The sequence below is a fragment of the Cyanistes caeruleus genome, chromosome 3 (genome assembly GCF_971803275.1).
Source record: "Cyanistes caeruleus chromosome 3, bCyaCae1.hap1.1, whole genome shotgun sequence".
Classification (NCBI taxonomy): domain Eukaryota; kingdom Metazoa; phylum Chordata; class Aves; order Passeriformes; family Paridae; genus Cyanistes; species Cyanistes caeruleus.
In genome coordinates, this window is record NC_141703.1 from 1245795 (window position 1) to 1265256 (window position 19462).

Below are 19462 nucleotides of genomic sequence, written 5' to 3' on the forward strand. Positions count from 1 at the left end.
GTCCCCAGTTTGTCCTTCCTGCCTGGGGACTGAGGGATGGGGGTCAGTGTCCCTTGGCAGGACAGCAGATGGGGGCAGAAAATCCCTGGATTTTGTGTCCAGCCAGGGTCACCAGGTGGGCTCCTGGGAAAAGGATTGCTGCACCACCAGACCTGGAAACCTTTCCTTTGGGTGGAAAGGGATTAAACCCCTCTGCAGATCCAGGGAGAGAACTGGTGCCAAAGGTGACTTTTGATTCCACAGTTTGCTCAGGCAGTTTGGAAAACTCTGGAATCTCCCTCCTCCTTTTGCTGTGCTGGGGCCTGATGTGCCTGATCCCAGGGCAGGCAGAGGAGGTTTTTGCCAGGAAGATGCTGGGATAAGCTGGGATGAGCTGGGATGAGCTAGTCCTGTTCATCCTGAGGCTCAAGAGTTTTTGGGATCATCATGTGCTGCCTGTGCCCCAGAGGTTCAGGGGAGATACTGAGTCTGGCTTAAAAAAAAAACCCAAATTAAATAAAATGAGGAAGAATCTTCTAAATGACGTCAGTCTGAAGTCAAACACTTAAAAAAACAGAAGCAAAAAAAGTAATTTCTTCAAAACCTCCTTTTGCTTCAAAGCCTTGGGTAAATTGGTAAATTGTTTCCACTTCCTTCCTGCCTTGCAGCAATGTGTGTTTTTCTCACACACAGAGCACCTTCTGCTCAGAACCAGGAAAGGAATCAGAGTGGTTTCATTTTTCCCCTTCCCTGGGTTTTGCTCCCTGCAAAAGCTGCCTCAAAACTCCCAGAAAAAACTGAATTATTCCACTGCTTCTGTTATTTGGGAAAGCTGAGTGAGGAAAAATAAAATCTGGGCTTCTTGAATGAGAAACTTAAATGAGGAGAGGGATATTTGTGTTGAAAACCAGTCTGGATTTTACAGTAACACCTTTTTTTTTTTTATGTTGTGTGTGTCTTTTCAACAGAAGCTAAGTGAAAGCAAGACACTATTCCAGATTGGAAATCTAAAGGAATCAACACTTTATTGCTTCAGTGTTCAAGTGCAGCTGAAGATCTACTCAGGTCACTTCTTAGAGGGACAGCAAAGTGTCCCAGAGTGTCACAGAACTGCCCTCAGTGGTATGGAATGGGATTTTTGTCTGGAGTGGGATGGGGTGGAACACAAGTCCTGGGTCACCTGGACTGGTCCTTTCCAGGGGAATTCCTGTCAGGAATGCTGAGAGCACCACCAGGAGCTCACCCTTGGCATTAGTGGCAAAAGAATCAGGGATTTTCAGCCAGGGATGGAAGGTCTGGGTGGTACCCGGCCCTTTCTCCTTTTCCTTCATAATCCTGCTGTAAAATGGGATCATGGATTGATCCCAGGGCTGGAGCCAGGCTGGGAGAGCTGGGGGTGCTCAGCTGGCCAGGAGAAGCTGCAGGGAGAGCTCAGAGCCCCTTGCAGGGCCTGAAGGGGCTCCAGGAGAGCTGGAGAGGGACTGGGGCCAAGAGCTGCAGGGCCAGGAGCCAGGGAATGGCTGCCAGTGGCAGAGGGCAGGGCTGGATCTTGGGATCTTGGGCAGGAATTGTTCCCTGGCAGGGTGGGCAGGGGCTGGGATGGAATTGCCAGAGCAGCTGGGGCTGCCCCTGGATCCCTGGCAGTGCCCAAGGCCAGGCTGGACATTGGGAGCAGCTGGGACAGTGGGAGGTGGCCCTGCCATGGCTGGGGGGGAGCTTTAAGGTCCCTCCCAACAAAACCCATTCCATAATTCCATAAATATGAACCTGCCATATGTATCTGGATGTTCTTCCTTCTTTTCCAGAGGCAACCCAAGCTGTGCACATCATCCTCCTGTTTGTCCTGGCCTTACTCTTCGTGCCCCCAGTGACATATGCTTTGCTGCTTCTGTGGAAGTACCACCAAAAAATCAAATACTGGGCTCAGCCCCCCCTGCAAATCCCATCACACTTCAGGGAGGTACGTGGGGACCTTCAGGGCTTCTCCTGTGGAAGAGAAACTCGTGGGGAACATCACCAAAAGCAGTTGCTGCTGAACAGAAATAGAGATAAACACGTGATGTGTCAAAATGTGCCTTTTCTGATTGTCATCTCCCACTTCTTTCCTCTTTTCTGAGCTCAAGGGTCTTTCCTGTGCCCTGGGACACAACCCTGGCTGTGCTTTCCTGGAAAAGCCTGGCTGATCCTGCTTCCTGTTCTTCCCTTGCTCCTCTCAGCCTCAAACCGGGGCTCACTGGGGCCACAGAGCTTTTGTGGCACAAGGACTGGAGGCAGGAATAGGATCTGGAAAAGCAAAATCAGATTATTTTGAATTTACAAACCTGGATTGCTTGTTTTGACGCCTCAGGATGATCTCAAGGGGACGTTCCTGGGCAGTTCCTCTTTTGTTTTTTTAGCAGGACTGAGATGAAAATCTCACCCTGGGGCATTTTCCTGCTGGTAGCTCAGACATTTCTGGGCTAAACCAGTGGTTTCAGTCCTGCTCATCTTCCTCTTTTATCCTGGCACAAGAAGCAGCCTCTAAGCAAAGTTTTGATATAAAAGTTCCTATTCAGCATAAAATTTTTTAAAGTTTTTATTTGTGTGCAGCTCGTGGAGGTGAATATTTTGTGTCTGTCACAGTCCTGTGGTTCTGGAAGGGAATTCCCAGGGTTTTGTAGCCAGAGTAAATAATTTTCTGTCTTTGTGTTTCCTCAGCTGGCATTTCATAGGGGTCACTTGTCAAGTGAAGTGCATCTCATTTAAGGGAAAAAAAATCCATGTGTATTGGGTTAAAATGGCAAAAAAGAATCTTTGTGCAAGGTATTAAAATAAAGAAAAAATATCCTTGTGCAGGGTTTTCAAATAAAGAAAAAATATCCTTGTGCAGGATATTAAAATAAAGAAAAAAATCCTTGTGCAATGATTAAAATAGTAAAAAACTCCTTGTGCAAGCTATTAAAATAAAGGAAAAAACTCCTTGTGCAAGCTATTAAAATAAAAAAAAAATTCCTTGTGCAGGGTCTTCAAATAAGGAAAAAAAACCCTTGTGCAATGAATAAAATAGTAAAAAATAAATCCCTGTAATTATATTAAAATAGTAAAATATCTTTGTACAGGGTAAAATAGTAAAAAACTCCTTGTGCAAGGTATTAAAATAAAGAAAAAAAAATCCTTGTGCAGGGTATTAAAATAAAGAAAAAATCCTTACACAATGATTAAAATAGTAAAAAAATAAATCCTTGTAATTATATTAAAATAGTAAAAAACTCCTTGTGCAAGGTATTAAAATAAAGAAAAAAAATCCTTGTGCAGGGTATTAAAATAAAGAAAAAATCCTTACACAATGATTAAAATAGTAAAAAAATAAATCCTTGTAATTATATTAAAATAGTAAAAAACTCCTTGTGCAAGGTATTAAAATAAAGAAAAAAATCCTTTTGCAATTATTAAAATAGTGTAAAAAAAAAATCCTTGTAATTATATTAAAATAGTAAAATATCTTTGTACAGGGAAAAATAGTAAAAAAAATCCTTGTGCAAGGTATTAAAATAAAGAAAAAAAATCCTTGTGCAATGATTAAAATAATAATAATAATAAAAAATCCATGTAATTATATTAAAATATAAAATTTCCTTGTACAGGGTATTAAAATAGTAAAAAAAATCCTTGTGCAAGGTATTAAAATAGTAAAAAAATTGTTTACAGTATTAAAATAATTAAAAACTCCTTGTAGAAGATATTAAAATAATTAACAAACAATTGTGCAGGGTATTAAGAGTAAAAAAATCCCTGTGAGTATATTAAAACAGTAAAATATCCTCATACAGGGTATTAAATAGTAAAAAGAGTCTTTGTACAGGGTATTAATTTAGTAAAAAATCCTTGTGTGGGGTATTAAAACAGTAAAATAATTGTGTAGGGTGTTAAAAGAACTAAAAAATTCATCATATACAAAGTATTAAAATTAAAAAATAATTGTGCAGGGTATTAAAAGAGTAAAAAAATGCTTGTGAGTATGATAAAATAGTAAAATATCCTTGTACAGTGTATTGAAATAATAATAACTTTAAAATCCTTGTACAGGGTATGAAAACAGTTAAAAAAAATCTTAGTACAGAGTATTAATGTAGTAAAAAAAATGTTTGTGCAGGTTATTAATAATAATAAAATAATCCTTGTATAGGGTATTAAAATAGTAAAAAATTCCTTTCTCTGATGATAATGATAATAATAGTAATAATGATAATAATGATATAATAATAATAATAATAATAATAATAATAATAATAATAATAATAATAATAATAATAATAATATATCCTTGTAGATGGTAATAAAATATTAAGAAAGTCCTTGTATGGGGGTATTAAAATAGTTAAAAAAATATTTTCTGGGTTTTAAAATACTTTCAAAAATAACTGTACAGGGTGTTAATAATAAAAACAATTGTTCTGGGTATTAAAATAATAATAAAAAAAGGAATTATTCAGGATATTCAAACAGTGCAAAGGACCTGCAAGGCCTGAGGCTCAGCCTGTGCTCTGGGGAATTTTCCAGATTAATGAGCAGCAAAAGTGGATCCTCCTGCACAGCAGGGCCTGGGATGGGGCAGGACACTGCCAGCAAAATGGCAGAGTGTTTAAAATGTGAATTTCTAAAAGGAATCAGCCTAGAACAGGAAAAGAAGGAAAAGAAGGGAATTGGCAGAGTATTTAAAATGTGGATTTCTGAAAGGGATCAGCCTGGGATAGGAGAAGAAGGAAAAAGGAACTGGCAGGATGTTTATAATGTGAATTTCTAAACAGGATCAGCCTGGGATAGGAAAAGAAATGATCTGGCAGGATGTTTATAAAGTGAATTCCTAAAAAGGATCAGCCTGTGATAGGAGAAGAAGGAAAAGGAGGGATCTGGGAGAATGATTATAAAATGAATTCCTAAAAAGGATCAGCCTGGGATAGGAAAAGAAGGAAAAGAAATGATCTGGCAGGATGATTATAAATTGAATTTCTAAACAGGATCAGCCTGGGATAGGAAAACAAGGGAACTGGCAGAGTGTTTAAAATGTGGATTTTTAAAAAGGATCAGCCTGGGATAGAGAAGGAAGAAAAGGGAACTGGCAGGATGTTTATAATGTGAATTTCTAAACAGGATCAGCCTGGGATAGGAAAAGAAGGGAATTGGCAGAGTGTTTAAAATGTGGATTTTTAAAAAGGATCAGCCTAGGATAGGAGAAGGAGGAAAAGGGATCTGGGAGGATGATTATAAAGTGAATTCCTAAAAAGGATCAGCCTGGGACAGGAAAAGAAAGTCTGGCAGGATGTTTATAATGTGAATTTCTAAACAGGATCAGCCTGGGATAAGAGAAGAAGGAAAAAAAAGGGATGTTTGATTTATTGCCCTTGGAGAGCTGCTGAGTGAGTTTTGGAGGGAAGGGGAAGTCAAGGGTGGCTGCATGGGCAGAATGTCAGGATTGCTGGTGACAGCAGAAGCTGCAGCTCCCACTGGCATGGAAAGATTGCCCAAAATTTATTTAAAAACAACAACCAAACACCCAACCAGGAATTGCAGCTGCTTTACCTCACTTGAAGGGGTATTGGAGGGGTAATTTATTTCTTTTCCCCCACAGAACTAAGGGGTTTTTGAAACATTTTCTTTGTTTAGTGTAGTCTCAAGGAATCCAGGATGGAATATCCAGGTAGCAGCGCCTGCTGTGGGTTCTGGGCTGGAACAATTTGTTGGCTCTGGGGTTTCTAACAGGGAGCTTAAACCTGGTGTTTTGTGGTTTTTTCCAGTTCCTGAGGGACCCTGGCTTGTCTGGCTTGGAGCTGTACAGTCCTGCTGAGGAGGAGCCCCAGGCCCTGGTGGTTGGAGAAGGAAGTGGCCTGGAGGATGAGGATCCTTCACCCGACACCTCCAGGGACAGGGGGGACACTGAGGGGACACCCCAGTGAGTGTCACCTGCCCCAGGACTGGCCAGAGGCTGCTCCCATGGCTGCTGGCAGGACAGCCCTGAACAGGGAGCCTGGGATCACAGGATAATCCTGAACACGGATCCTGGGATCACAGGACAATCCTGAACAGGGAGCCTGGGATCACAGGACAATCCTGAACAGGGAGCCTGGGATCACAGGACAATCCTGAACAGGGAGCCTGGGATCACAGGATAATCCTGAACACGGATCCTGGGATCACAGGACAATCCTGAACAGGGAGCCTGGGATCACAGGACAGCCCTGAACACAGATCCTGGGATCACAGGACAATCCTGAACAGGGAGCCTGGGATCACAGGACAATCCTGAACACAGATCCTGGGATCACAGGACAATCCTGAACACAGATCCTGGGATCACAGAACAGCCCTGAACACGGATCCTGGGAACACAGGACAGCCCTGAACACAGATCCTGGGATCACAGGACAATCCTGAACACAGATCCTGGGATCACAGGATAATCCTGAACACGGATCCTGGGATCACAGGACAATCCTGAACAGGGAGCCTGGGATCACAGGACAGCCCTGAACACGGATCCTGGGATCACAGGACAGCCCTGAACACAGATCCTGGGATCACAGGACAATCCTGAACACAGATCCTGGGATCACAGGACAGCCCTGAACACAGATCCTGGGATCACAGGATAATCCTGAACACGGATCCTGGGATCACAGGACAATCCTGAACACAGATCCTGGGATCACAGGACAATCCTGAACACGGATCCTGGGATCACAGGATAATCCTGAACACAGATCCTGGGATCACAGGATAATCCTGAACACGGATCCTGGGATCACAGGACAATCCTGAACACGGATCCTGGGATCACAGGACAATCCTGAACAGGGAGCCTGGGATCACAGGACAATCCTGAACAGGGAGCCTGGGATCACAGGACAATCCTGAACACGGATCCTGATGCTCCAGGGGCCTCTGCCCGGCTCCCCCGACTCCTCGCTCTGCCAAAGGCACTGGGAAGAGGGAGTGTGGAAGGGAAAGGAAAGGAACACTAAACTGCCTGAAGACAGGTGGATAAAAGGGGGAAATTCCCACCCCAGCTTGGAGGAATAATAGCACTTTATTGATATGGGATAACCTGGGACTTTTCAGGGAGCGAAGAGTTGCAGTGTAAATTCCATTTCTGCTGGTTTTGCAATAATACTCCCATTCTACCCACTCCAGTCTGCTTTCCTGAATCATTTCAAGTGCAGCACAAACTATAAAGAAATTTGTAGGTACTTTCCTTGGGATGAGCCTGTGCCAAGAACCCCTCCCAGAGAGGTCTGCTCGTATCTGCCTCCTGCAAGCATTAATCTGCTCCTGCAGCCAGCCCAGGGCCCTGCACACCACAAAGGACCTGAGAAGAATTTTGCTCCGAGTTTTTTACAGCCTGTATCAGTCACTGTCACACACTAAAAGCTCCTGTTGACACCAGCAGGAGCTGACTCAGAGTTTTCTGGTTTTAGTGCCTTAAAGCAGAAGAGCCCAAGTTAAACCCCACATCACCCCCAGTGGGGGCTGGAGTGTCCAATAAAGCACAAAGAACAAATGAACCTCTTCTGTAGTAAAAAGATGGAGTTGTTTGGTTTGGTTTGTTTTTTGGGTTTTTTTCCTGGGTTTGATACCAGAAAATTGATATGAATTGTTTAAAAAAAAGCAGTAAGAAATGTGGTTTTTTTGTTTGGAAGTGGCTGGTTTGGAAGTGGCCCTGGCAAAGCTGGTGCCACTGTCTCAGCCTTTCCAGCAGCCTTTCCAAAAGCTTCATCAGGTTCCTTAAAACAGATCTCATCCCTTGGGATCAGCCAGGCTGCTGACAGGGGAGTTTCAGGGAAGGCTGACTCATGTGGGAATGGTCACATCAGCACCAGGCCTGCTTGAATCACCCAAACTCTGAGGCTGGGCTGGGAACAAAGGGCACAGCTCACAAAAAGGAACAAGCAAACTCACCCAGAAATAAAGTTAAAAGCTCCTGGGAGTATCTGTGTGTATTCCTGAATAAACCCTGGACTGCTGTCCTGTGTGCATTCCTGAATAAACACTGTCCTGGATTGGCTTGTTAAATATTTTTACACAAACAATTAAAAAGCGTTTTCTGGGAGTAACTCCAGGGTTGTTGTCACTGAGCCCTCCCTGTCCCCTTGGTTTGTGCCAAGTTTAAAGTGTCCCCTGCCCCTGGCAGCCATTCCCTGGCTCCTGGCCCTGCAGCCCTTGTCCCCAGTCCCTCTCCAGCTCTCCTGGAGCCCCTTCAGGCCCTGCAAGGGGCTCTGAGCTCTCCCTGCAGCTTCTCCTCTCCAGCTGAGCACCCCCAGCTCTCCCAGCCTGGCTTGCATGTTCAAGTTCCAAGTCCAGGCACAAGATCCTGGCACTGGGAGTTGTTACAGGATTAGTTCCAGGCCACGCTCCTTCCTGACTTCCTAAAGAATCCAACAAACATTCCCAAGCTCCTGGGCAGGACAAGGAAAGCTGCCAGGCCTGAAGACAAAGCCTGGCTTTACTGGGTGGTGCAAGCCTTGTGCCAAGGTGAGTTCCTGTACAATTTCCCTGGGAATTCACTGTTTTGGGCATCTGAATTCACTTTTATTGCAGCTTTCTGGAATTGCAGCCAGGGGGATGGGGTTGCTGCAGCCAGGACAGCTCCAGAGCTCCTGCCCCTGCAGCAATTCCCACCTGGAGAAGGTGACAAAGAGCTTCCAGTCACCAGCACTGCATTTCCACTCAGCCCTGACACCACTGAGGCAGCAGCCTTGATTTGGGGAGCTGTAAAAGCCTTGGGACCCAGGGGAGAGGCAAATGCTGTAAAAACCACAGAGAACTCGTGAGAAGGACTCACCCCCAGCAAATGGATCTACAGGAACACTCCAGGGATAAGAAACATCCTCAGCCTCACTTTCTGTTTCACTCCACTGAGATGAAACTGGATTTCAATAATTCATTAATGGAAAGGGCCATAAAATGTAAGAGATAAATACATTTTAACTGGGGTAACAGCAGCCCTAAAACTGGGTGTGAGTCACTGCTAGAATTTATTGAAAATTGAAATTATTACAAGGTTGAGCAATAAATCCATCTATACCCCACTACCTTTTAAGCAGAGAGGGAAGAGGTCAGGAGAATTCAATTTATCAGCAAACAGCTTCCCCTGGAGACACTGACACTGCCACCAGCAGCAAGACATTGCTCTGACTCATTTATTCTTTATATCGAGTAGAACTGGCAACAGTTTGTTGGAGGTTTTTGTTTTTTTATTATTATTATTATTCTAATATCAGGAAATACATTAAATACCAACTGGTATCTCTTACACTGAGCAGCATGAAATTAATCCCAAGGACTGTGGTGCCAGCAAATGTCCTTTGTGCCAGAGCCATCACAAGTCAGGAATACTTTGCTTTGCCATGCACAACCTGCTGAGTGTAGGACTCGCTTAAAAACCCATAACCTTTTACCAAAAGAAGGAAAAAAAAAAAAAAGAAGCTACTTTATATTTACCTGAACAATAATATAAAATTCTTAAAATCAGCTCTTATCCCAGCCCCTGCTCCAGGGATGGGCTCTGTCCTGTTTGCTCACTACTTGTTGGCTGAAGCCTGGGACACGGGGAGCTTTGGAAGATGGAAAGCCGTGGATTTGAAGGAGAAAGCCTGGAGATGTCAGCAGGAAAGCCTGGCAGCCTGCCATTCCCTTTGAAATGATAGATCCAGTCCTATGTACATATTCACAAGTGTGTCCTGGGAAAAGAGGAGCTTCGGACAGAGCCTGGAATTGTCTCAGTTCCACCAGTTTGGGAAGCAAACCAAGGACAAAGGACTGTGAATCATCTACGTACAAGAACCACGTGGCAACTATGCTAAGCACAGGCCAGCAGGGAGCTCAGCCCCACAGCTCTTCTGTTCTCCCAAACTTGTAGATCAGAGTGCTGGGGGGAGAAAATACAAGAAATAAAATAAAAATCAGACCACACACAAGGTAATTTTAACAGTATCCTTAAATCTTATCCTGTGCAAGTCACCAGCCCAGCCCTGAACTTTTGGTCACATCAGGATTTGGGTTTGGTGTTTGTGTTTGATTTCTCGTGCACGGCTGGAACTGTGGGAGCAAACTGAAGCTCAGACAAAAAACCCATCCAGTTTCACAGCCCTTCTGAAGGAAAAGCCTGGGATTTATGAAATTCAAGGAGTCCAGAGCAGCAAGTCTCACTCTGGCACCTGGGAATCAGCTCAACATGACAGGATGTGCTGGGATGAAACCTAAACAACTCCATTTTTGTGAACAATCAGAAAGAATATCAAGCCTGTGGTAGAGAATCAGATCCACATTACAATTTGATTTCCAAAATTCCACGTTTTGGCTGCCCCATCCCTGGCAGTGTCCCAGGCCAGGCTGGCCAGGGTTTGGAGCCACCTGGGATAGTGGAAGTTGTCCCTGCCCAGGTGACACTGGATGGGATTTAAGGTCCCTTCCAACCCAAACCTGGGATTCTGAATAAGGCTAAAAATTTCAGGCACAAAATCTGCCTTCAGCAGTTTCCCTTTTCAATTCCAGAGGGGATTTAGGAGCTGCTGTTCCCTGCAGGAATATCCCTCATTTCCCAGATCCCATCAATCCAGGTCACTGCAAAGCATCTGGTGTGGGGCTGGAAGGAAAAGGATCAGCCAGGAATTGGAAGGAGCTGAGATGAAACTTTTCAGTGACTGATCTCAGAACTGACACTGTTCAACACTTTCAGTGCCTTTCATTAATAAAATCCATGGGTTGCAAAATGCATTTTGCTAATGCATTAGCTGCATGCAGCTAAAAAGAGTTATTAGAGACTCCAAATTGATTTTCAACTGTTACACAATAGATTTAATAATATTATTTGAAATAAATCCAGTGTGCTGTTACAAAACACAGCAGCATGCTCCTACAAAAAAGGAAGTACCACTCTTTCTAACAGTGAGCTCAGGCAGTGAAAGGAAATCCAGGGAATATCAAGTACCAGAGAACTGAGGCATTGGTGTGAAATAGTCTGGAACAGGGGAATTGAACCCCCCAGCTGGCTCTGCTGGGAGGGAAACCAAGGGATTGGAGGACAGAGGTGAATGATTGCCATTTTCCAAAGACACTGGCAATCCCTCATCCAGAAAACTCTGTGCATCCCTGGCCATCCACATTCCAGAGCTGTTCATCCAGGGGGAGCAGAGACAGCTGGACCAACAGGAGTGTGGGGGAGCCAAGAGCCTGGGCAGGGGCAAATCAAACCTTGTTTCTAAGCTCTGCAGCTAAGGGAGGAGAAAACACAGCTGCCCTGCCTGGAGGATCAATGTGTGGAAGCAGGAAAGTCCCTTTTGGAAGGAGGGGAAATTGCCCAGGTAACTTACCTGAAAAATATTAATGCATTCTGGAAAAACACTGCTAATCCAGGGTACACATTAGTGTCTGCAGAGGAGGAACACAGGAAACACTCAGTTCTTTAGTCATGGCAGGTGGGTTTAACAGGATATTCCAGTTACTGGGAGCTGAGTTTAACAGAATATTCCAGTTACTGGGTTTAACAGAGTATTCCTGTTACTGGGAGCTGGGTTTAACAGAATATTCCAGTTACTGGGAGCTGAGTTTAACAGGATATTCCTGTTACTGGGTTTAACAGGATATTCCTGTTACTGGGAGCTGGGTTTAACAGAATATTCCAGTATCAATCTCAGACTGAAACCTGGATGCTGTGGCTTGGATTTTCCATAGACCACAGGCTTCCATCCCTGTGGATTTCCTACCAAAAGCTGACAGGAAAAGCACTTTCCTGGAAGAGAAGATACCCAAACTTACTCTGTGTGACATAAGCTCCAAAGAGAATCCACATGGAAGCAATGAGGGATCCAAACATCAACATGAAGCCGATGAAGAGCCAGATCCGAGCCCCTGCAGGGGAGAGTGAAATGTGGATTTTATCCTCAGGGCCAGGCAATCCAGCTGCTCCTCTGGGAGGATGGAATACATGATCTCACTAAGGGCATGAATTGAAAGGGTTAAACCCAAGGATCAAGGACAAAATCCACTTCTCAGTCACTGGGAAGGAAAAATTCCTGTGCAAACGTTCTCAGGAGCTGGATCATGAATGACACACAAAAAAAGCACCACAGGCCACTTCAAATAGCAGTTAACTCCCTCCAAATGTACAAATCCCATGGAAAAGGCTGCTGGGATCCATGTGGGAAATAGGGAATTATGAATGGAAGCAGAGAGGACAGCAGGTCCAGGGACACCCAGAGCAGTGACACAGAGGAACTGGAAATGTTTCTGACACATCCCTAGGGAATTCCTGCTCCAGAGCTACCCCCAGGCAGGAACTGATTTCTCCCAGCAGCTATCCAGCTTTTGCAGGGAAGGTTTAGGAAGCCAAGACATCCAGAAGCTGAATTTCACCAAGTTCCCTTTTTAACAAAGCCAGCACTTATCTCCAAAGGTTAATTCTGTAAAGAAATTAATTCACAGAAATTCTCTCCTACTCCTTATCTTCTGATAATTTCTTTCACTTCCACTTGGGAAAATCCCCAGAGATAAATGATCAGTCCTTCACCTGAGCAGGATTTGTAGTTTATTTACCTGTTCTTCCTAAGCATCCATCACTGTAGCTGTCTCCTCTCACCTGTGCATTTGATACAGCATTTATCCTGGGGACAAAAAAAAGGAGATTCACTTCAGGCTACAGAAAATCAATGGAGAGTTCCAAGTAAAACCCCAGCTTTTTATTTTTTTTTTTAACATGTGACAAATTCTGGGGATATTCCCTGGCAATCTGTGTAGCCACAAATCCCAAATCATCCTTTTTCCTTGCCAATATTGAATGATTCAATAAAAGCTGTTGTTTTATTTACATCTCTACAAAGAAAGCCAGGCTATTGTTACCCCTCCCGTTTGAGGAAGTTTTGGGCAAGGAACAGCTGTAAAAATGGTAAAAACAGAGGGAAATGCAGTTAAATTGTTTCATATTGAGGTCAGTACTGGATTCTCCATCCCTGGCAGTGCCCAAGGCCAGGCTGGACAGGGCCTGGAGCAGCCTGGGACAGTGGGAGGTGACACTGGATGGGCTTTGAGGTCCCTCCCAAGCCAAACCATTCCCTGATTCTCTGATTTATCCCTGCTGGACACACTGTCAGCAGAGGCTGGTTTGGTTTGTGGTGTTTATTGGCGAGGGCTCCCTGTCTCCAAGACTCACATGAAGAAGGCCAGCGTGGAGAAGACCCCGCAGGTGTGGAAGGCGTGGTTCAGCTGCTCCGGCTTGGGATAAACCACGGCAGCATCGATCATGATCCACCAGCCTGTGAAAAACTGGGCACAGACACAGGGGGTGAGCCTGGGGGCACAGGACAGGCAGGGAAACCAGGCCAGGGCTCTGGGCAGCACTGGCTTAACTGGATTCTAACCAGCACCAGATCTTCTGGAAAGTGGTTTAAATGTGTTGGACGGGCAGTGCCTGCACAAATCTCAACGTTCCTGTTTTCAGAGGAGTGTTTGGGAGTCAGCCACAATTTCTGCTCAAATTAAGGAGTGGGGTATGGATAAATTTATACCCAGAGCAGCTGGGGCTGCCCCTGGATCCCTGGCAGTGCCCAAGGCCAGGCTGGACATTGGGAGCAGCTGGGACAGTGGGAGGTGGCCCTGCCATGGCAGGGGGCTCTGGGTGGGCTCTGAGGTCCTTCCCAACACAAACCCTTCCAGGATTCTGTGAAATTCCCAGTTCCTTGCTCCCCATTAAGAACAAGAATCCAGACTAAACACACATGAGATGGAGATGATGCAGAACAGAGCAGTTCTAACAGATCCAATTCTGCAGGACATCCACGAGGAATTCTTTTTCAAGAAGAGAGAGCAGAAATGGTTCATGATCAGCAACATCACAGGACTTGTGAAAACACTGCTGACAACCCCACAGTGCCCCCTGGAAGCAGAGGCTGGATTTTGGGCTGGATTTAGGGAAGTTAGGAGGGAGAACTGACAGAACTTGAGGCACAAGTGTGCCTGTGTGTGTCCCCAGCCCGCTGTGCCCCGGCTCACCAGCACCCCGGCCACGATGGAGGCGATGGCGTTGCGGCGCTCACTCCAGTCGATGCACTCACACTCGGGCCAGCGGAAATTGTCCAGGAACCCTGCCATGACCACGGCTCTGGCTGCCCAGGCAGTGCTCTCACTGCTCTGGCCACGGCTCTGGCTGCCCAGGCAGTGCTCTCACTGCCCAGGCCACAGCTCAGGCTGCCCTGGCCACGGCTGTCGCTGCCCTGGCCACGGCTGTCGCGGCCCCGCTGCCTCGGCGCTCGCTCCTGGGCTCTTCCATCAACAGCCGCTCCTGAGTGCCTGAAACACAGCCAAGGGGGAGGTCAGCATCAGCCAGGAACGTCTCGAGGTGTTGGACAACTCTCCTGAGTTACAGTCTGGGGGTTTTTACAGAATCCAGGTTTTTATACAGAACCTCCCGATGGAATCTGCCCCGCCCGCAGGATTTGCTTTAGATTTGTTTTAAAGCCCTCCCAAACCATTCCATGATAATAAACTCTACTGATGCTGCATGGGGCTATGTTCACTAAACAGCCTCCCTTACACAGAACTACAAAACAAAATCACCACACAACCCAAAATCTTATGACAGAACTTGGTCATTAAGTCATATCAAGGAGTCTCGATTAAACACCAATATTTACTAATATACTAACAGTCTCCAATCTGACAGATAAAATGATTTAGTGCCTTTTTTAACACAGAGAAAAAGAGCCTAACTCAGCAAATCAACTGGTTCTGAGGGTAAAGAAGGTCTTGCTGCACAGACAGAAGGTCACAGGGAACTTCAAATATGGGAAGAGTAAAGCAAAGTTAATTAACTGACTCACAACTGCTCTTAGCACCATTCTAATTTGGTTTAGTATTGTCAATTCTGCATTTCCCAACCTGCCATAATTCATTTCCAGCCATTTGGTAAAGACTAACAAAAAGGTCCTTCACAACTGTGTGACAGCACAGACTGATGGAGAACATTTTCTGGTTGATAACAGCAGTGACACGAAGTGGAATAAAAATCAATAAATAAACAATTTGTCTATGCTATAAACACAGGTCACCTCCTGTAGAAAAGATGCAGAAGTTTGTCCTCCAGAACCCAGTTCCAGAAACCCACACTTGTGATACCACTTTAGATATTAAAATCAATCAATCAATTCCCAAATTACTTTAATCTGTAACTTTAATCTGGGCTCAGCCACCTGGTTATTCTCCTCAGTGACACCTTTCCCTGGCAATGGTCACATCCCTGCTTGTCCCACAGCTTCACCAAGGAATCACAGGGCTCCTACACAACTCCAGGATCAGGGTGGGAAAAGCCCCTTGAGATCATCCAGTCCCACCCAGCACCAGCCCCAAACCCTGTCCCCAAGGGCCACCTCCAGACATCTCTGGGACACCACCAGGGACAGGGACCCCACCACCACTCTGGGCAACTCTTTCCAAGTTCTGACCACTCTGGCATGGAAATTTTCTTTTTAATCTCTAACTTGAGCCTCCCCTGGCCCAGCCTGAGGCTGGAGAGGTTCCCTCTCCTCCTGTCCCTGTTCCCTGGCAGCAGAGCCCGACCCCCCCCGGCTGTCCCCTCCTGCCAGGGACTTGTGCAGAGCCACAAGGGCCCCCTGAGCCTCCTTTGCTCCAGGCTCAGCCCCTTTCCCAGCTCCCTCAGGAATTCTCCAGCCCCTTCCCAGCTCCCTGGGCTGAATTACAACTGCTCCTAAAGCTCTTCCTCATTTTCCACTCTTAAACAGCTCCACTTTCTCTGTTCCTCTTCAGAGCAGAGCTGTGTCTGTTCCTGTCCTGCTGCAATTCCTGCTTTCCCCTCCCAGTTCCTCACCCACCCACACTGTTCTTGTCGCTGTCCCCACTGTGGAGCTGAGGGACCTTGCCTGGGAATGGCTGCAGGCAAACAGGGAATCATGGAATGCTTTGGTTTGGACTCAAATCCCACCAATTCCCAGCCCAGCCATGGCAGGGACACCTCCCACTGTCCCAGGAGCTCCCAATGTCCAGCCTGGCCTTGGGCACTGCCAGGGATCCAGGGGCAGCCCCAGCTGCTCTGGGCACCCTGAACACAGCCCAGGGACAGCCCAAGGGACCTCAGCAGAAAATCCCTGTGGGAAAAAAGGGCCACGAGGTGACAATGGACACGGGCAGCCAGAGAGCCAGGGGTGTCCTGGGCCGGGGAACAAGAAGCAGGAAAGGGATGGGGATTGTGCCCTGAGCCCCCTGAGGTGAGACCCCACCTGCAGAGCTGCCCCAGCCCTGGGGCCCAGCCCAGGGAGCAGCTGGAGCTGCTGGAGAGAGCCCAGAGGAGGCTCCAGGATGAGCAGAGGGATGGAGCAGCTCTGCTGGCAGCAAAGGCTGGCCCAGCTGCCATTGTTCAGCCTGGCCAGGAGAAGCTTTGGGCTGAGCTCAGGGTGGCCTTGCAGGGCCTGAAGGAGCCCCAGGAGAGCTGGAGAGAGACAATTGCCAAGGGCTGCAGGGCCAGGAGCCAGGGAATGGCTGCCAGGGGCAGAGGGCAGGGCTGGATCTTGGGATCTGGGGCAGGAATTGTTCCCTGGCAGGGTGGACAGGGGCTGGGATGGAATTGCCAGAGCAGCTGGGGCTGCCCCTGGATCCCTGGCAGTGCCCAAGGCCAGGCTGGACATTGGGAGCAGCTGGGACAGTGGGAGGTGGCCCTGCCGTGGCTGGGCTGGGAATGGGTGGGCTCTGAGGTCCTTCCCAACCCAAACATCCCATGATCCGAAATGCTCAACACCCTTAGAAAAACAGAAGAAACCAATAAACTGCATTTAAATAAACCAGCCCCAGTGCAAAGCTGGGGCTCCACTGACAGCACAAGCCAGGCTGAAGTTTGTCCCCACGAGGATTAACAGGGACAGCCCAGGTTCCTCGGGCTGCACACACACCTCTGCTGGAATTCCACCTTCCAGCTGGAATTTCCCACCTGGATAAAGGTGCAGAACTCACTCTCTGGTTTAAACTCTTCCACCCACACACCTCCCAGGGAGGAAACAGGTAAAGCCCTTGGCGTTCCCAGTCCTTCAACGCCCTTCCCACCATCAGCCTCCTCCCCTTTCCCAAGGACAGCCAAGAACATTCCTCACTCGTGTCCAGCGAACAAAAACACATCTGGAGGAACAAACTGGAGACTCTGAACAAAGTGAGCATAACTGGAGCTGTAAAATCCACCCCTGGCAGATGCCAGCATTGACACTAACCCCACTGGTCTGTCATGCAGACAGAAAACACAACAGCAGCTCAACATTTTCACCTGAAAAATCAGATTTTCTCTCCTAAATGAACTGACTTCACGTGAACAAAATACTGTAAGCAATCAAGGAAATACAAAAAGTCTGCAGGAAGAAAAACGCCTTATTGTGGAATATCATTGGGTTAGTAAAGAACAGAACCATCTGTTTCAAAGAGGAGAGGAAAAGACAGAAGGAAAAAGGGAAGCTGGTAATGAAGAATATTCAAGTTTTCATTGAAGAAGGTGCACCTTCCACAAGCAACTCATTAGAATATCCTTTAGGTCACACATGTCCCCACATGCACAGAGGATGAAAAGTAAATCAGGAGCTTATGTGAACATTTCTGCTACCCCCACTATCATTTCCCCACTTATTTCAGTGATTTCCTGCAGTTTCAGTTCTCCCTAATCCACAACTCTGGGCTCTGATCTCTAATTAAGTACTACAGAAAGACAAGAACAAAGAAACGAGGTTTAAATGAATTTATACAAAAACAAGGACGTGTGAAAAACTTATTAAAAAGCGATATTGGAGAAATTTCCATTCCAGGGCCAGTGGGAGGTGTCCCTGCCATGGCTGGGGTGGCTCTGGGTGGGCTCTGAGGTTCCCCTACCCAACCCATGATTTATCCCTGTACAGGAACACGCTGCTCAGCCCCAAAACTGCCCGCCGCAGGGCTTTTTGAAGGGGGCTATTAAAGTCTGAAGGCTTGAGGAAGTAGAGGAAAAAGAATAAGAAATAAAAGCCTGGATTTGGCGATTCTCCAGAGGCGGGCTGTGCCTCAGGCCTGCACCGGGAGGAACCGGGGCATGACGGGGCACGACAGCCGCGACCCCACGCTGCTGCCACAGCGGCTCCCGACCACAGGAATTGTTATTCAGACTAAACAAGACTTTTTTATTTTCCCTTTAACTTCACCTACGGACCCCAACTCTCCGCGGAGCACCGGCGGTGCGTCCTCAGGGCCGGACAAGCCGTGACAAACCGGGACGTGCCGGTGTCCCAGGGGAGCGGCCTGGGGGGTCCCTCCCGGTCCGGGTTCCGCTCTCCACCCCGCTCTCTCTCCCCATCCCGTTCCCTCTCCCTCTCCCCATCCCCATCCCGCTCCCGCCCCGGTGCCGGTGTCGGTGCCACCCGGCCCGGCGCGGCCGCACGTACCCGCTCCTGGGCGCGCCGCTTCCGCCTGAGGGCACCGAGCCCCCTGACTGACGCACGCTCTGGCCAATCAGAACCGAGCGCTGCGCATCAGCCGGGGGGCTGGGTGAAGGTGCAGCGCTGTGATTGGCCAATGAGGCGCTACACGCCACGAGCCCCGCCTTTTCCCGCTCGGGCGGGAAGGGAAGGGGCGGGGCCAGCGTGCTCCCGCCTTTTCCTCCGGGCCACGCCCCCTTCCCCTCACGGCCCCGCCATGGCGGTCCCCTCACGGCCCCGCCATGGCTGCCTCCTCACGGCCCCGCCATGGCGGTCCCCTCACGGCCCCGCCATGGCGGTCCCCTCACGGCCCCCTCACGGCCCCCTCAGGCCCCAGAGCCGCCTCCCACACGGCCATGAATGACCCCCGGCCTCTTCCGCTGCCCCACGGCAACAGCATCATATTGTCAAGCGCGTCCAGTGTTGAAATAGATTAATTTCACCCCTACATGCTTTTTAAACCTCAGTCCGGTGTCTGGTTTAATGAATCTAAACGGAATTAATAAACACTGGTAAATTCTAATTCATAGGATCAGTCACGAAATGGTCTGGGTTGGAAGGGAACCTACTGGACAAGCAATATGGGGGTAAGAAACATGTCAATAAACTCATCATGAAACAACCCATCTAAAACAGCAAAACAGGTGACAAAAGACAGACGGTGAATAAAATCTCTGGGCAAAGAGAAGAACTGGATCAAAGTCAGCATTTTGAGGATTAGAGGGCACATCTCACACACATGGAATTAAAAGAATCAGATTGTTCTCAAAGTCTTCTTTTCCTCCTTTTTTAACCTTACATGTACACACTGGTCCATCAAGCCCAGAGACACCACACACCCTGTTCCCTCAGAGGGAAACCTTCTCCCACTAAGAATAAAGATTTATCACTTGTGTATTTCTTTTACAAGATGCCCTGCTCTTGCTTCTCCTTTATTCCTCCTCCTCAGAGCCTTCTCTGTATCTCCACATTAATCCTGAGATGTTACTGCTCTGAAACACAGAAATCAGCAGGATTCCACA

The 19462-nt window shown here is 47.2% G+C and overlaps 2 protein-coding genes across 8 annotated transcripts in view; one reads left to right on the top strand and one right to left on the bottom strand.

Annotated features, from left to right (window-relative positions):
• IFNGR2 (interferon gamma receptor 2) overlaps window positions 1-8012 on the top strand; it is a 41184-nt gene extending 33172 nt beyond the window's left edge. For 3 of the 5 annotated variants that reach the window (XM_086883877.1, XM_086883873.1, XM_086883875.1), the window contains exons 5-8: window positions 948-1101; window positions 1785-1939; window positions 5754-6237; window positions 6589-8012. In XM_086883877.1, coding sequence (XP_086740003.1) covers window positions 948-1101; window positions 1785-1939; window positions 5754-5912 — 468 coding nt within the window. In that variant the 3' untranslated portion in view covers window positions 5913-6237; window positions 6589-8012. The remainder of the gene's footprint in view (window positions 1-947; window positions 1102-1784; window positions 1940-5753; window positions 6238-6588) is intronic. The other 2 variants (XM_086883874.1, XM_086883878.1) reach the window with 1 other exon arrangement.
• Window positions 8013-9184: 1172 nt separating this feature from the next.
• On the bottom strand, window positions 9185-18544 carry TMEM50B (transmembrane protein 50B). 3 transcript variants are annotated; one of them, XR_015285320.1, is made up of 8 exons: window positions 18408-18544; window positions 13999-14295; window positions 13160-13272; window positions 12547-12614; window positions 11770-11862; window positions 11325-11382; window positions 9454-9880; window positions 9185-9368 (listed from the first exon to the last, which is right to left on the bottom strand). XR_015285320.1 is itself a non-coding variant. In XM_023926407.2 (7 exons), the coding sequence occupies exons 2-7, from the start codon at window positions 14095-14097 to the stop codon at window positions 9835-9837; spliced, it is 477 nt and encodes a 158-aa protein (XP_023782175.1). In that variant the 5' UTR covers window positions 14098-14295; window positions 18408-18544; the 3' UTR covers window positions 9185-9834. The 3 variants fall into 3 exon arrangements, 2 of the variants coding, with proteins under 2 accessions (XP_023782175.1, XP_023782168.1); XM_023926407.2 differs by having other exon boundaries at window positions 9185-9880; XM_023926400.2 differs by lacking the exons at window positions 9185-9368; window positions 9454-9880 and adding an exon at window positions 10787-11184 and having other exon boundaries at window positions 18408-18492.
• Window positions 18545-19462: the final 918 nt, after the last annotated feature.

What these genes read in the sequence shown, in the direction of transcription:
- TMEM50B (XM_023926400.2), bottom strand. Translation starts at nt 14,097, where the DNA reads ATGGCAGGGTTCCTGGACAATTTCCGCTGGCCCGAGTGTGAGTGCATC. An exon ending in CCATCGTGGCCGGGGTGCTG is followed by an intron (nt 13,273 to 13,998) that starts GTGAGCCGGGGC and finishes GTCTGTGCCCAG; the next exon opens with TTTTTCACAGGCTGGTGGAT. An exon ending in TCCACGCTGGCCTTCTTCAT is followed by an intron (nt 12,615 to 13,159) that starts GTGAGTCTTGGA and finishes TTTTGTCCCCAG; the next exon opens with GATAAATGCTGTATCAAATG.